Source organism: Myripristis murdjan, chromosome 7, assembly GCF_902150065.1.
Source record: "Myripristis murdjan chromosome 7, fMyrMur1.1, whole genome shotgun sequence".
Taxonomy (NCBI): domain Eukaryota; kingdom Metazoa; phylum Chordata; class Actinopteri; order Holocentriformes; family Holocentridae; genus Myripristis; species Myripristis murdjan.
Window position 1 is genome coordinate 17,757,462 of NC_043986.1, and position 15,481 is coordinate 17,772,942.

At 40.7% G+C, this 15,481-nt stretch overlaps 1 protein-coding gene across 2 annotated transcripts in view; it reads right to left on the reverse strand.

Annotated features, from left to right (window-relative positions):
• Positions 1 to 191: 191 nt before the first annotated feature.
• slc2a4rg (SLC2A4 regulator) overlaps positions 192 to 15,481 on the reverse strand; it is a 44,834-nt gene continuing 29,544 nt past the window's right edge. The window contains exons 5-9 of one of the 2 annotated variants that reach the window (XM_030055096.1): positions 12,392 to 12,492; positions 9,568 to 9,841; positions 8,310 to 8,456; positions 7,775 to 7,902; positions 192 to 6,665 (exon numbers count right to left, since the gene is read on the reverse strand). In XM_030055096.1, the coding sequence (XP_029910956.1) occupies positions 6,554 to 6,665; positions 7,775 to 7,902; positions 8,310 to 8,456; positions 9,568 to 9,841; positions 12,392 to 12,492 (762 nt within the window). In that variant the 3' untranslated portion in view covers positions 192 to 6,553. The remainder of the gene's footprint in view (positions 6,666 to 7,774; positions 7,903 to 8,309; positions 8,457 to 9,567; positions 9,842 to 12,391; positions 12,493 to 15,481) is intronic. The other variant, XM_030055097.1, reaches the window with a different exon arrangement.

Below are 15,481 nucleotides of genomic sequence, written 5' to 3' on the forward strand. Positions count from 1 at the left end.
ATAAATATTTTTTATATCAAAGCTTCTTCAATATATGAAGCATGCAGACACATTCAAAATATGTTTTTTTTCCCACTTTTTTTTTTTTTTAAACCACATTTTTTTCCTTAGAAGGCTAATCCTCAAAAACCTGAGGTCTGACAACAAATTTCCACAGCTACTCATTAAACGTGAAGAGAGACTCCAATGGCTGACTTCTTCCGTTCAGGTTTATTTTCTTTCTGTCACATTACATCACATGGATCACATTATCAGCATCACACATGGTCATCCATCTTCTCAAGCACTAGTCATAGGCTTGACATTCACACAAATAATCCTTGAGTGCACCACCCCTCAGAAAGTGCTTTCTCGCCGTGCGTGGGACTGCTGATGATGGCCGGAGCCCGAGCCCACACACAGGAGAAATCTTGCCCTCCAGTGATGAAACCGAGGCTGATGCGCGTACCCTTTCGAACGGCGCACTGGGCAGCTTTGACGTTCGGAGGCAAACAAACGACATCAGCCCTGGCTCATCAGTTACTGTAAGGGGAAATCTAACACATAAAACCCTTCAGTGTTGTATCTCCTAACAAAAAAGAAATAAAGGAAAAAACAAAAAACATGAGCGATGCCAGACATGCAAAACAACCTCAAACTGAACCAGACATCAATCAATCAATCAATCAATCAATGAGAAAACAAAAAACAAAAACAAAAACAACAAAAAAAAATAAAGCAACAAAAAGGTCAGTTTTCACACCAGCCATTGTAAGGCTCAGTAAAGACACAACAGGAGAAAAAAAAAAAAAAAGGTCATCAAAAAAAAGAGAACTGACAGACAGAGGGGTAAAAGCTGAAGACGACAAAAAAATAAGAGCACAGTAGAAGAAGCAGAGTACTGAGTGGAGCTGCCATTGCAATGCATTACACTTGATTTGGAAGGAGATCCATTGGCTTTGCTGCTGCTGGGTTACGTATGACGAAAACTGACATTCCCAAGAAAACAAACGAATAACAAAAAAAAAAAAAAATGAAAAAAAAAAAGCAACAACATAAATTTTGACATATTTGGAAAAACAAAGGCGTTTTATGATGCACATTTCAAGGGTTTAGTTAGCTTAATATACTGGGTAAAGGCTTGGGTGGGACCACAGTAAAGCTGGACAGCACAAAAAAAAAAAAAAAAAGGAAATGGAAAAGGACAAGGTGATCACGGAAGAATCACTGTAGTGAAAAGGAAATGGGAAAGGATACGTCTACATCTATGAAACAACTGGAAGACACCAAAGCATGCTGTCTGCTGGAATGTGCAGGGCAGGATAAAAGATTCCCACAAGGTTGAAAATGTCACCGAGGCCGAAAAGGTCGAAGGTGATCCTGCCTAACAACAACTTAACATCACAACCACAAACAACATCCACGACGACAACAACAGCCACACATATTCGGAAAAAAAAAAAAAGAAAAAAAATTACTATTTGGCAGGGAGAGTGACAGACGAACAGCAACAGTGTGAGCGGGTAGCCCAGATGTCACCAAAAGCTCAAGTTAGTTCTTGTTCCATTTAAAGCATCTCATTGCACAAAGTAAGATAGTAAAGCAATACTGCATGGTCGTGTTATCTGATATGATTTAGAGGTGTGGCAAAAGCTGTCTGCGTGTGTATGTTAAAAGTTTTGGATACCGAACTCTGAATGCGCTTATAGGTTCACTATAGGCAGTACAAACTAGCCAGCGGTATAACAACGAAAAAAAAGACAGACTTTTCTTTTTGTAGGTTTTACATTCAACATGTTTTGTTTTTCTCCCCTTTGCCTCTAAGCTACAATATACATTGAGTCTTTACATGTTATGTTCACTATAGCTTCTCAATTTAAAAAAAAATGAAAGAAAAATATTCTGAGCAACTCTACGGTAAAAAAAAAAAAAAAAGTTTCCTTTTCATATAACAGAGATACAACAACAAAGAAAACAACAACAATATATGAAAAAGCCTCACGGTTCTCTATGTTGCATATGTACAGGAAAGCCCTGAAACTGCAAATCCATCTATAATCGTCACTGCTTGTCTCGTGTCCCCTTTCCATCAACTGTAAAATCTCCAGTTTCCCTGCAAACCCAATAAAAGTTAAGTCCAGTCTCCATCTTCCCATGCTCTGGGCTCAAGCTGCAATTTCTGATCTGAGGTCTATTTCACGATGTTCACCAAATGGTCTGACTGGTGATTTTTGATTTCTACTAAGAGTGGTGTCCAAGAGCAACTTTGCACCCAGAGCTCTTTCTGGCCATGAGGATCCAAGCTGAAACCTTACAACCAGGTTCCTGCCTCTGAGGCCCCGGCATAGACCCTCACCGGCCAGTTTAGTGCAACTTGATAAAAGGTGGAATAGTGGCAGGCACAGGACACAGTTTGGCTTAATGTGTAACTGGCCAATCCACTGCCAATAAAAGCCCTGGTGTCTGCACCTGCTGGTGGAATAGAAAAGTGCTTTCATTGGGGATGGAGAGTAAACTTCTGGGCTGCATTTGACAATCAATGAAAGACCCAACCAGAAAATGACAGAGGAGAGTCAAAGTGGTATCCAGCACTAAATAAACCAACTGTTTCTATAAAGTTACAACCTCAGCTCAGTAAAAATGTAATAAGCTGAAAGCTTTCTCAGGTAAAGGAAGCACAAAGGTGAAGTTTATGGGGAAAAAAGCAGAGTGCGAGTATTATGAAACACCATGAAGCATTTGTAATCAACAGGATAATGTGAAGCCGCTGACTGAGACCAGTGTTTTCCCCACCACTGAGACAACGCAGATGCTGCCTTCGGGCCCTTAGCACCCTTCCCCAGAAAGGCAAAGTGACTGACTACCTAAGTACCACACTGTACCTTCCAGTACCACACTACTTAAACACCAAACTGCCAGAACCACTGTGTTATGTAAAGTATACCTGACACAGAGAGCAAGACATACCTGTCCACATTACTGACTAATGGGGGACCCCAGAGGTACACAACCCCCATCCCTGACACCCCATTTATTCCATCAGGCAGTGACGACCCCTCCCAACCCCTGAAAAAAAAAAAAATCCATTCACTTCAAAATTTGTGTGTATAAAATGTCCATGTATAAAAACATGTCTTTGCGCAGTGCAAGTTAGTGCAATTTTATTAGGTCAGTATATTTTTCCTTTTTTATGTTCTTTTCATTGGCACTTTGTGAAGTTTCTGACCGGAAGAGGCCCGCCAACTGCTCTCACGAGGCTGAGAGAGAGAAGGAGACCTAGCTTATTTGAGATGCCACTGGAACGAAAGCCTTACATGGAAAGGCAATCAATCAGGAAAGTGTGACCCGAACCATATGGTGCTTTATGATCTTGGAACACAGTGTTGATGTTGTTCACTGTTGTGGTGAGCACGCCCGCTTAATAACGTTTGTTTGTTTTCACCAAATGCATCGAAGCAAGGGACCAATTAACAGTCGGGCATCTGCTCTCGTCAATTCATCAAGACGGGATGGCAGGTCACCGATAACGTGGGACCAGCCAATGGCAGGCAGCACGGGCGTCCCTTTGGCGTCAGAGAGGTCTAACGTCACACTGTATCTCAGTCTAGCAGTCTGCTCAGAAAGATCTGCTCATACGGGAGAGAACAGGCACTGTGTGCGTGTGCGAGTGTGTGTGTGTGTGTGTTTTTGTGTGAGTCATACGGTCATGCGTTGCCATGGTGATCAGGTCAGGTCAGGTCAGTGTAGGGAGCGCTGAGAGAGGAGAGGACACGCAGCAGAAACTACATTCAAAAAGCTGGTAACAATCAAACAGCACAAAGATGAATCTCTTCAAAAAATATACATCTACTGTCACGACTCAGCCTCTGCAACCTGAATAGAAAAGTACACCTTATCACCTTGAGGGTTAGAAATTTTTATCTCAATCAGTCGAACCACCAAAAAAAAAAGAAAAGAAAAAAGAAAAAAAAGATTGTATGATGAATGCCAGTTCTGTGGTAGCCTTGCAAATTCTCTCATAATGGGAAATGGGCTAACTGCAGGAAGAGTCAGTTCTTACAGCCAAGTCAAAGAAGACTACGCAGCATTAATTGCGTTTTGTTTTGGGGTGGGGAGGGGTGTCTAAAATTCTAGTCATCTGGATGCTGACATCATGTGTTCATTAGCATAATACGTGGATTTTTTTATTCATAAACTGTGCCCACGCGAGGACTGTTAATGTGTCTCTGTCCTCTCATTGAGGGGAAACAGTCAATAAGTTGTTTTGCTGTCATTTTGATAAACTCCAAATATCTCTTCAATCTGCACGCCGACAATTGGAGGCTAGCAGCGATCTGAAAATTCACACTGGATCACCACTGATTAACAGTTTACTTTTTTTTTGTTAAGTTGCCTACAAATTTAGGCAACATGATCCACAGGGGCATTTTTTTTTTATCTTAATTCTACTTCCTTTTCTTCTAATTGTGTTATTTCACTGCAATGGCCTTTTGTGGAGCACTAATGTGTGTTGAAGGGGAGCATTTTTTTTTTTTTGAAAATCGAAAGAGAGGATTCCAGGCCTCTTCAAAAATGTAAAAGCTTTCAAGATCACCGTGGGCTTTTTCTTTCTTTTTTTTCTCTTTCTCCTATTAGGGAAAGCCAATAGAAATACATAAAAAAGTAACAAAATGGGCTTCGTAGTTTAGAGTGCTTTTTTTTTGTTTGTTTGTTTGGTTTTTGGTTCCCAGAGGAACCAATATTATTACAAACTCCTGTTTTTGTTTCACTGTTGATGTGTGAAACAGGTCATTCAAAACATTACATTTTCTAACTATCTAAAATGTCCAATGCATATTCCATCTAATGCTGGGAAATGGTGGCCTGCTATTTATTACTGTTACAGACCTGAATGTTAAAGTAGCATTCCACTTGGGTTAAACATTTTCAATTTGCAGCCCACATAGTCCCACACGAACAATGAACAGCCAAACACTGACGATGGCTGCCATGAATGGTGGCCGCCCTGCAATGATTCAACTGACTTGCTGTGATTTCCACTTTTTGTTTTCAAATGTTATACTGGAGTGAAATGTCACTTGAAACTTATAAATTTAAAAACAACAAATAAAAATGGGACAAAAAAAATCTCATCTCATATGTGGCTAAGGCTGGTATTTACAAATAATGCTTTGCTAGTTAATGGTAGTCATTCCAAAGACAACAGATTTTGTAAGCTCTACACTGAACGATACAAATGAAGGGTGCCTGATTTATTATCAGGTAGTGATTGTTGGGTTACTACTTCTATGTTATTTACCCACATACATAAGAAACATCAGTCAGACTGCAAGTTAAAGTTTCGAAGGGCAGGTATCATCCATGGTATCATTCATTGTGGTAAACAATCGCATTAAGAAAACAAACTTTCGAAAACAAAGCTGAGCCTTTCTGGCTTCACTTGTGTAAATACCAATGATAAAGTCAAAGCAAGAAAGACAATATTAATTGTTAATTCTGCTGATTGCACAGTGCAACTGATAGTTGCCTCAGCAACTAATTGTTGAAAATAAACTCTGTTAGAAATCCACTCTCTTGGGCATATGCTGTGGTTACAGTAATACTCTGAAAGACGACTTATTTCTTCAAGGTGCATATCTCTAGGGTAAAGGTATAGGAAAGAAGAGAGAGGAAATATATTTCATATATTGTGTACATCTCTCGAAAATAATTTGGAAAGTCAAAGGGAAACTTTTTGTACCACTTGGTGTGAGGGTTTTGTGCGTCTATGCAAAATTACAGGAAGTATAGCGAGCTGTATTTGACTTGCTTCTTGAATAGGAAGTAGACAATCAACAGGATGTGTTCAGAAAAATAGTTGATATCCAGTAAGGTTGTAGATGACACTGATGTGAGATTCCTAGCTCTAACTGCTTACGATGGGGCTAGAACTCATAATTATGAAGAAATATTGGTTGCAACTGAACAGGCTACAGCAAGACTGTTATTCTAATTGCCTTTGGTAGGTTTGCTGTGCATTAAACAATGACAATGAAAAACGGATATTGTACAGAGGTGTTATGAAGCAAATCTGATGTTAACCTTGCACCTGCAAAGAGAATCATGATCCACCCCCAAAAACAGTAACTTACATGATGCTCCGACAATGAACAACACATGAGTATACCAAAAAGCTTATCTGAAGTCTTTATATGTTGTCTTGAATACGGCCATGAAAAATGGAAAGTGAAAAAAAAAAAAAAAAAAAAAAAATCAAATCAGATGGTTCTGAATCAGATTTAAATGTTTTTTTTTTCTTATTCTTCAAGAGAGTAAAAATTTGTCAGTCTTAGAAAAAAATTTTCTCCAAACCTGCGTAAAGTCATTTTGTTGAATTTTTAATTGTGTGTTTGTTTTTACCCATCGGTTTTATTTTCTCTTTGTGTTTGGAAATGAAAAAGTGAGAAGGCGGACCCCCTGCTGGGCTGGAGGAAGCAGTGCTGAGAGCCTCGTCGTGAAGAAATCTCCCCTCGTCCCCTCGTCGCTGTAGCTGTGAATGAGGAGGAGCTCATCTCCCTGATGCAGGCGAGGAGAATTAGTCGGTGAATCTCTGACAGGCTTTTTTCCAGCGACAGGCTGTGCACCACATGTCTCTCTTCTCCATGCCGTACACCTTTCGGCACTTCTTCGCCTCCCCACGGGGTTTCCTTGGTAACAGCAGAGATGACAGGGTGAGGACATGCACACAAACATCCAGACACCCACATGGGTAAAAGAATGTACTTGCACGTACAATACATTCACAACCGCGTAGATACGTATATACACAAGCAGGGGCACGTGCATGCACACACACACACACACATACACACACACACTAGTGATGTGAATCTCTCCTTCTTTGACCAATTCAATATGAAATACCGATTCATAGCTAAGAGATGAAAAAGAGGGAAACTATCTTTAATTAGGTCATCCAATTCATATCAGTGCATTCAGTTTTTATTTTATCAATACCGTACAAGTCAGTGAAGAGAAACACAGGGTATATTTGTAATGATGTTACTGTTTAGAGAATAATTGTATGGGGCACAGCACCGGAATAAAAGAACTGAAAGTTCAGACTCTTCTTAGTGCGACACGAGGCAGGACTGCTTTATATTTCTCTGGAGCATAATTTAACATCTCTATGCCCCTGTTTTACATTCTGCTAGTCACGGGAAACTATGACACACTGCAAGAAATATGAAAACATCTATTCCACCCACACCACCAAAATAAAAAAACAAAACAAAACAAAGACTGGCATGTAAAGTCTATATACACATATATGGCAAGTTCTTCCTTATGTTCGAACACATCGAAACATAACAAGAGTGGTGGTGACAGTGTTTATTACCCTGAGCAAGCAGACCCTACAGAAAACTACAAACATGGTGGTTGTCGAGTTCAAGTTTGAATGCACAAACACTTCCAAGCTGTTGCTATGAGCTGTCAAGTCAATCCAATAAATATTCCCTCTACATGAAGGCAGGATAAACTACAACCACATTCATAAAAAGAAGGCATTTAGTTGTAACGCAGTCATGAGATGGTGGGTGAAGATGCAAAATAAAGAAACATTAAGAAAGAAATCAGATATTAGTATTTTGATTGTTGGATTTCCCCTTTTAAAATACACATTTGTTAATTTCACCCAGTCCCGTATGTTTAATTCAGTACAGACGTGTATCACATAGCTACTCCAGTCTCCATAAAACACTCATAACACACATACACACCCACACCCATACATGCACATAGTGCAGCTGTGTACCTGGTTCCTTGGGTTGGTTTAGGTGCTGGTGTTATTAAAGCATGGTTCTTGTTAACAGTGGTGTGTGTACTGGGCGCTGGCTGCCGTTTTTCCCCGATACTAACTGTGCGGACATGAGCCACAGGTCCCTGCAGGAGTGGAAAGACAAGTCAAAAGGAATTGCACAATTTGCAAAAATTGCACAACACTGCTCAATAAAGAAGTGAATCAGAGAATCAAATATATACTATCTGATTGGCTCGTATTTCGGTCAAAAGCGTACTGGGGCTGGACAGGAAGAGAACTGATCAATTTTCAGATGAGCCATATGCTGATCAATCAGACACTACTCTGTGAGGCTCATACAGTTACAGAGAGGATTGAGGTACTAACAGAAAAGAAATAAAAGTGTCATGATAAGTAGGGAGAGTGAGAAACTAGAGGGTGGAAAAGAGTGAAATAGCTAAGAAGGGAGAAAGACTAAGCAGCGGGGGAGGGAAGGAGGTGAAGATAAAAGCATAAAATAAAGAGATGTGTGAGACAAAGCCTCACTCACCGGTAAGCCTTTGAAAATGACAGGAGGGGACTGCCAAGATACACTGGTGCCAGTCCCAGTCCCAGTCCCAGTTCCAGGCCCGGTCCCATTACCACTCCCTAGCCCAGCCAGCTCTGGACCCACTGGGATACTCACTGGAGCAGTGGCCTGGAACATGGACAAGCACCCCGCCACAGCCGAGAGAGCAAGAGAGGAGGGAGAAGGAGGGGAAGACAGCAAAAGAATAGGGGGGAAAGAGCGCGCAAGGGAATACAGAAAATAGTAAGAGGAAGGAAGGCATTTTTCTTGCTCTAAAATAGAAATGTGTCTTCATAGCTACACTGATCTCACTGGTATGAAAGACAAGAAAATATAAGAGTAGGCAATTATGCATCGAGATAATAGCTGTCTACCATAAGCATGTTGGCTTTTCAGACTAAAATTTGAGGGTTTACACATGCATAATTATGGTTATATAATACTGACTGTACAATGCAGGCACTATTTTAGCAAACTGTATTGTGCTTTAAGTAGGGCATAAAAAATAGCAGACAGAATATTGAGTTGGTAATATTACAGTATAAGTATGACACTTTATAATCAGAGATGGTGGCATAACCTGACAAGAACTCAATAGCGCATTTAGTGTTGTCACGGCAACCAAAACTTCAACACTACTTCATACCGCTGCAGAAGATTGAGCTCAATATTGAATTTCATAAATTTTTAATACTTTAACCAACTATGTTTTGCAGCTGAAAGTCCATTTCCAAAGAGTTTGTGAGTGCAGATGGCACAAGGATTGGAACAGTTAATAGAAGAAGAGGAGAGATTAGTTGCAGTCTGGTTCTCGACAGTGGACTGCAACCGTAAGCGAAAAATTCACCAGAGTCGAACAGCTGAAAGCACGGCAGCAGCATAAAAACAGTCTATCTGGTCTTTCTAAACTGCTGTACTTGCTGTGCTCTCTTTGTACTTGTATGGTTGTTATGCATTCCTGTGCGAATGCTTTATTTGTTTGTGTTGAATGTTTTCACTGTAGTGCAGATGGTTTTATTATTGTCAATTTGACAGCCGGTGGGCACAAAACAAATTCTCCCTCTGTGATAATAAAAGTAAGTCAACCACAACAGCTTGACACTGCAATTAAAGGTGCTTTGCAAAGGTTGTTACAAACATGTGCAAGTGTGGAAAGAGTTTACAGTGCTGAAGTCAAAGTTTTGGTGCTGTGACAACACTATGTGCTCTATATGTCTGTATTTTGGAATACATGCAGTACCTGGTAGGCGTGGTCAGTGCGGATGTGGCAGAGCGTGGAGGGAGCTGATTGGCTGAGCAGTGTGGGGAAGTGGCTCTGCGACCCGTTCATGCTGATGTGTTCGGAGCGTGGGACGTCGGTGAGCGCCAGAGGGAAGACAGGAGGAGGACCGGCCGTGGTGGGGGAAGTGGGCGTGAGGCTGGACAAGCCCTCCGATAGGCTGTCCACATTGACCTCAATCTCTGAGTAGTAAAAGTCCTCCTCTCCATCACTGTGGTCTGAATCACTGTTGCGTCTGCGGGTGAGGGGTGATAATAACTTATAAAACACTGCCACAAACCCCCAAACTAAATATTACACTAGAAAGACTGGAAGCATTACTATACTCAGAAAGACAGAAATTGTAATCAAATTTTCTGTATATACAAGGTTTGTTTTATGCTACTGTTTGAGATCACCATGTTCAATAAAGTCACAATGCAATTTAAGAAATTACAGCATTAAGCCAAAATATACTGGCAATGATGATTTCTAATCTCCTGATGTCAGTAATGACATTTGAATCAGCTTTGGTCACTGACATGATAAAAAAAAAAATATTTGGTGTGAAAAATGGTTCTGCTGTTAACTATTTTCAACAGCAGGGGGCAGTGAGAGCCAGCATGTTGTGAAACAGTTCCCAGATAACAGGCTTGTGACGAAAAGCCACCCTGACCGCAGTTTTAAGGACACTTGGCCTCCCTCCTGAGAGAGGAGGATTACTATACGCGGTTACACTAACACTTAGAGGCACAGCAGGATTCTGCCTCTCTCCTAGCCTCTAGTAATAGAAGACTAATCTAAATTCACCATGCACACAGAAATAAAAAGGCGAGGAAAATATAGCTCCTCACAAACTCTGGCTGTTTTGGAATTCATTACTCAGGTGGGCTTAGATGAGCTGGACCTGCTGTATAATTTCCAATTTAAACCTAAAAACTTTTCAGGATTTTTAATTCAATTATTCTTTTTTGTCTTTTTAGTCTTTTGTCTAGAGTAGTAGTGCAAACTGATAAAGTGATACATGAACAAATGTTTTTCATTATTACCACAGCTTGCATTTTTCATTTCGCTGTTATTAAGCTATGTTGCAAATTAACTGGAAAGTACAGCCCAGAATTGTAACAGTGGTATACATCATTGGCAGCCTTTAAAAAAGTATATGGCATCAAGAGTAAAATGAAAATAAAATCAAGTTATAAAACTTGATTTTATTAAACAGTAAAAACATAATAACTTATCAAACATTATCAGGACCAGGCAATGTGGGTTTTTTCCAGACCTATTTTGATGAAATGTGGTTTCAAAAGGTAACCAAGCACTGCATAGCTTCCAGTCCCCCCCAAAAAACAAGAAACAAACAGTAAGACTCAGTTAGTGCTCTCAAACACAAATAGACCTTAAAACAATCATTGTGGTGTAACATTGCAGTTAAGTTGGCCTGCTATTTTCGTGCAGAATTCCAAGTACAATCATGGAATGACTATTTTGCCAAACATTTCTGCAGTCTGGGATTTCATAACAACTCTGGCCAATCTTTAGAAACCTTTAAATTACTACAGTGGCGTCCATAAGTTATACATTATGCAATCAAGCATTTCTGGTTGGAAAGTAAAAAAAAATGCTGCTGTGATTGGATTGTTATTTGGTGGTTGTGGTTTCATTTAGGAAATCAAACCACAAATTTCTACAGTATATAAAGATGTCTATAGCGTATCTTTTCAGCCTTGTGATGATTATGTCCTTTGCTTAGAGGACAAATGGAAGCAAAGCTGATTTTAATATTTCCATCCCTCGGTTTTAGGCAAATGAACTGTGAACACTGCTCACTTCTCTGTGCACTTTAGTGAGTTGAACTTAAATACACTTTGAAACAGCCTGAGCTCCATCAAATTTAACAACAAGCTGTTGGAAAACATCTGAGCTGTGACTCGTCAGCAGTGTGCGTAATTCAGTTGTGTTGCAACAGCAGTTTTAAAACCAAATGGCAAAGCTTATGGATAATATTTATGTTCAAGTTGCTCCCTTTGTTCTCTTGATTTTTAGCCTTACTGGCTAAATCTCTTAAACAGAAATATTTTGGTCTCCATATTTCTTAAAGCTGCAGACAGAGGATCACTGAAGTGAAACCTAAATGATTGGAGGTCTTCATTTAAAAAAACAAACAAACAAACAAAAAACAACTTCTATTCACAAACTGGGGGTTCCAAGCATCACTATCTGCAACTGCAGAATTCAGTTTTAATGAAAAATAAAATAAAATCACCATGTATTTCAGCTGTGATGCTTTCACCCTGCTGTAATGCAAACGGCTCTCAGTAAAGTTATGAATAGAAATTACTTATTTGGAATGTAGGCCACTATATGTGACATGATTTACACACCTCACCTTTGCAAAGTAAATTACCACAATTTTATCCGATGACTAAGAAAGGTCATATTGTCTATCCCTCCGGTGGTGTATGTGTATGTGCGTGTGTCTATCGGGCTTCTCATATCAATACTTATGTGTCAAGTGAAGGAAAAAAGATGCAGTGATGCACATGACTATAGGTGGAAATCCATAAAGGGGGTGCTGAGGAAGTCAACCTGGCATGTGACTGTGACAAATGACAAATGGCGGGTTCACACATTTCATACATGACTTGATCTACACTTGGTCAAATATTTCCCTGACTGGGATTTGAGAAACTCGGGAGAATTCATTCATCTGAGAGGGTTGGGAGTTTGTGACTGGCCCAACCTCTTGTGTGTGTGTGTGTGTGTGTGTGTGCTGCGTTACTGTCGCTTTCCCTGCGTGACTCACCCCAGGTGGACGGCGCGGATGTGTCGCTGGATCCCTGAGGAGGTGCTGAGGACCTTTTCACAGTTCTTCCACAAGCACTTGAACATCACCTTCATGGAGTTCTGAAACACAGCATTCACAACAGCAACAACAACATGAGTCAGAAGATCACAGCTTCAGGCAGCCACGTGTCACTTTTACTGTTACTATATAATAACATAATATCTCAGCGGTGAGTGTCTCACATAAACATTGCATCTCTAGGAGAAGCTTATTTTTAAGGAAGTAATAAAAGCTGATTAATCACTCTGATTCTTACTTTGGCATCTGTGGATTAATTCTAATACAACATCTTCTCTTTGGCTTTGCCAGTTTTGTCAATTTTCTAAACATGGAAAAAAAAAAAGGCAGCTCTCAATCATGGTAGCAAAACTGGCAAAACAATAGACAATTTTTGCAGGATATTGACGACTAGAGTGCTACAGAGAATTACATGGGAAAAGAAGTTTATGCAGAACGCCCTGTCATGTTCCTCTAAGTGGATCTGGTTGGCAGCGTCCATAGAAAAGCCTTTGTGGGGGATTCAGCGCTACTCTACAAGGGACCAAACACTACACCTCATTAGAGAGCCATTAATGCAGCATGCCAGTAAAAATAGAAACCTGATATGCAACACGTTTGGACACATACAGTGTAAAAGAGAAAGAAAGAAAGAAAGAAAGAAAGAAAGAAAGGTACAGAGAGGGGACAGTGAAACTCTATACTTCTCTCTGCACCCCACAATACTTTCATCTAATCTGACTATAATGGAAGAATCTCCGTCTGTTTGTGGTTTGATTATCTCGGCAACCGCTCGTCCATTTGACTTCAAACTTGGCTGAGGACGCAAGGAAGTGCAGTTTTGAGGATGAAGTTGTTTGGGTACATGGGTCTCCAAAAACCTGCAAGTGGCAATACTGTAGGCATAGCAATTATCCCGTTTCAAACAGGAACTTCACAAGTCTTCAAAATATAAGCATCCCTCTACAAATAATTTGTGTGCAAGTAGCAGGCTGGGGTTGTAAAAGTGTGCCTACTGCTCTAATACAACACACATGTACTCTAAGTTACATGTGCACATCCACATCGGTGCATATACACACAAATGAATGCACACTTGTGAAAACCACAATGACCTCTTTTTAACCTTTGGATATTAAAAGCGCCACTTGTGGATTTTTTTTTTTAATATCTGATCTGCAAAAACGAGGTAAGACCCAGAATGATAAGATGTTCATTGTTTGGATGGAGTGTTTTTTTTTTTCTTTTTTCTTTTTTTTTTTTTTTTATTTATTTTCTCAGTGAACATATCAAGGGCTGGCAGCTGTCCCAAAGGCAGGCAAGGACCTGCATCACTGCTAATGAAAGACAGTGGGTGTGTACTCTCATTACCTTTCAACAGCCTCCGGAGAAAGGGCAAGGAAGAGGGGAAGGGAGGGGGAGGGTGCAGGAGACAGAGAGAAAGAGAAAAAGAGATAGAAAAGCAGACAGTGAGAGAAGTGAAAGTAGAACAGGTTTTATCGCTGATTATGTTAACCCTCTCCTACACGATTTTCCATTTTCCCTTGTCACAGGCTGTCACTTGCTTTCATTCCATTTATAGCAACATGCAGCTAAACTGCAAGACTGATGCCAGCTACATGCATGTCCCCTAGCATGTTTTTTTTATGACCAGATCACTGCTTGTAAAAAAAAAAAAAACAACACACACAGCAAAGCTACTTTAATCCAACAAACAATCGCAAATCACTTAATGCTTTAAGTGTTTTTCTTGCATCTTAACACTGTTACAGTAAGACTGATGATTACCATGCTTAATAATCCTCTTAACTCACTGCCTGTACAAAATGAAACAGCCTACAATCCCACGGGCAGCTGCTAATAGAGGGCTTAGATCTCTGGGTTTGGCTTAGGCTGCGCTAGAGCACAAACCCAGTCAAGAGGTCAGCTCACACTTAGGCGCAGATTTCATCCGCAAAACTCATATATCTGTATTCCCCCAGCATCTTTCCTCTTCATTTCCTGCCTGCTTATCTATGATATGGTCTCATATGTCCCACAGCCTGACAGTCTTCACTGCAGCCCGCTCCAGGAGGCAGGTGGGGAGGGGGGAGGTGTGGGGAGGACGGGGGGTGAACTGCACACTCCCACATGGGATCCCTCCTCTGTCACTGTATAGCCCAGAAATGCTGAATATCTTTTCTCCTGTGTTGCAATCTTGAGCCTCAATCCTCTTTTCCTCCTCTGCACACTCTGTCCTGCTTTTCATGCATCTCTTGAACCTCTTGTTCTCCTTCTTCCTCCCTCCTCCACATGGACTTATATACCTTCTCTCCTGCATTATTACTAAACTCCCTCATCTCTTTCCCTCAGAGGTGGCTGATAAAAGGGGATAGAACACACAATTTTTGATAGTGAAGCCACTCTGTTGTTCTGGATTGTTTCCACAGTACGAAACAAAAAGGGGAGAAGTGAAAGACACGACCCATCATGCACAGAGGCAGAGAGAGTGAAAGGCCTTATGTCAAGGGGCTCTAAAATTTCAGAGCACTTACATTTCCTGAATGTCTCAGGAACAGCAGGTCAGAGTAGTGTCTCTGCTGTCTGCTGTTGTGACCCCCAACTATTTCTGGATTTGTAAATCACTGGTTTAAGTCACTAAGTCTCTTTCTTAGTCCTTTAGAGACGAGTCCCACTGGTTCTTGATCCAACCAGATAATTATGTGCATTCACCTGGCACTCATAAATCAGGCCCTGAATGGATGTCTAGAATGAAAACCAGCAGGGTCTGGATCCTGAGGACCAGGATTGAAAACCACCGATTTAAAGCGGGAAGGTCCCTGCAGTTTCAGTTCTGCTCAGCCTTGCCCACCAGTACGAAAACTGCAGCGCACTTGGCAGAGAGAACAGCGGTGGAGAGGGTTCAGGAATGACAACCAGCTATCAAATCAATCAGCAACGTCTGAATTTTGAACCTATGAAAAAGAGAACCGTTGATTTCGCGCCTAAAACATCTGCAGTTAAACATATGCAAATCCTGAACTGCCGTTATGTGGAGGGAGGGTCTAGTAT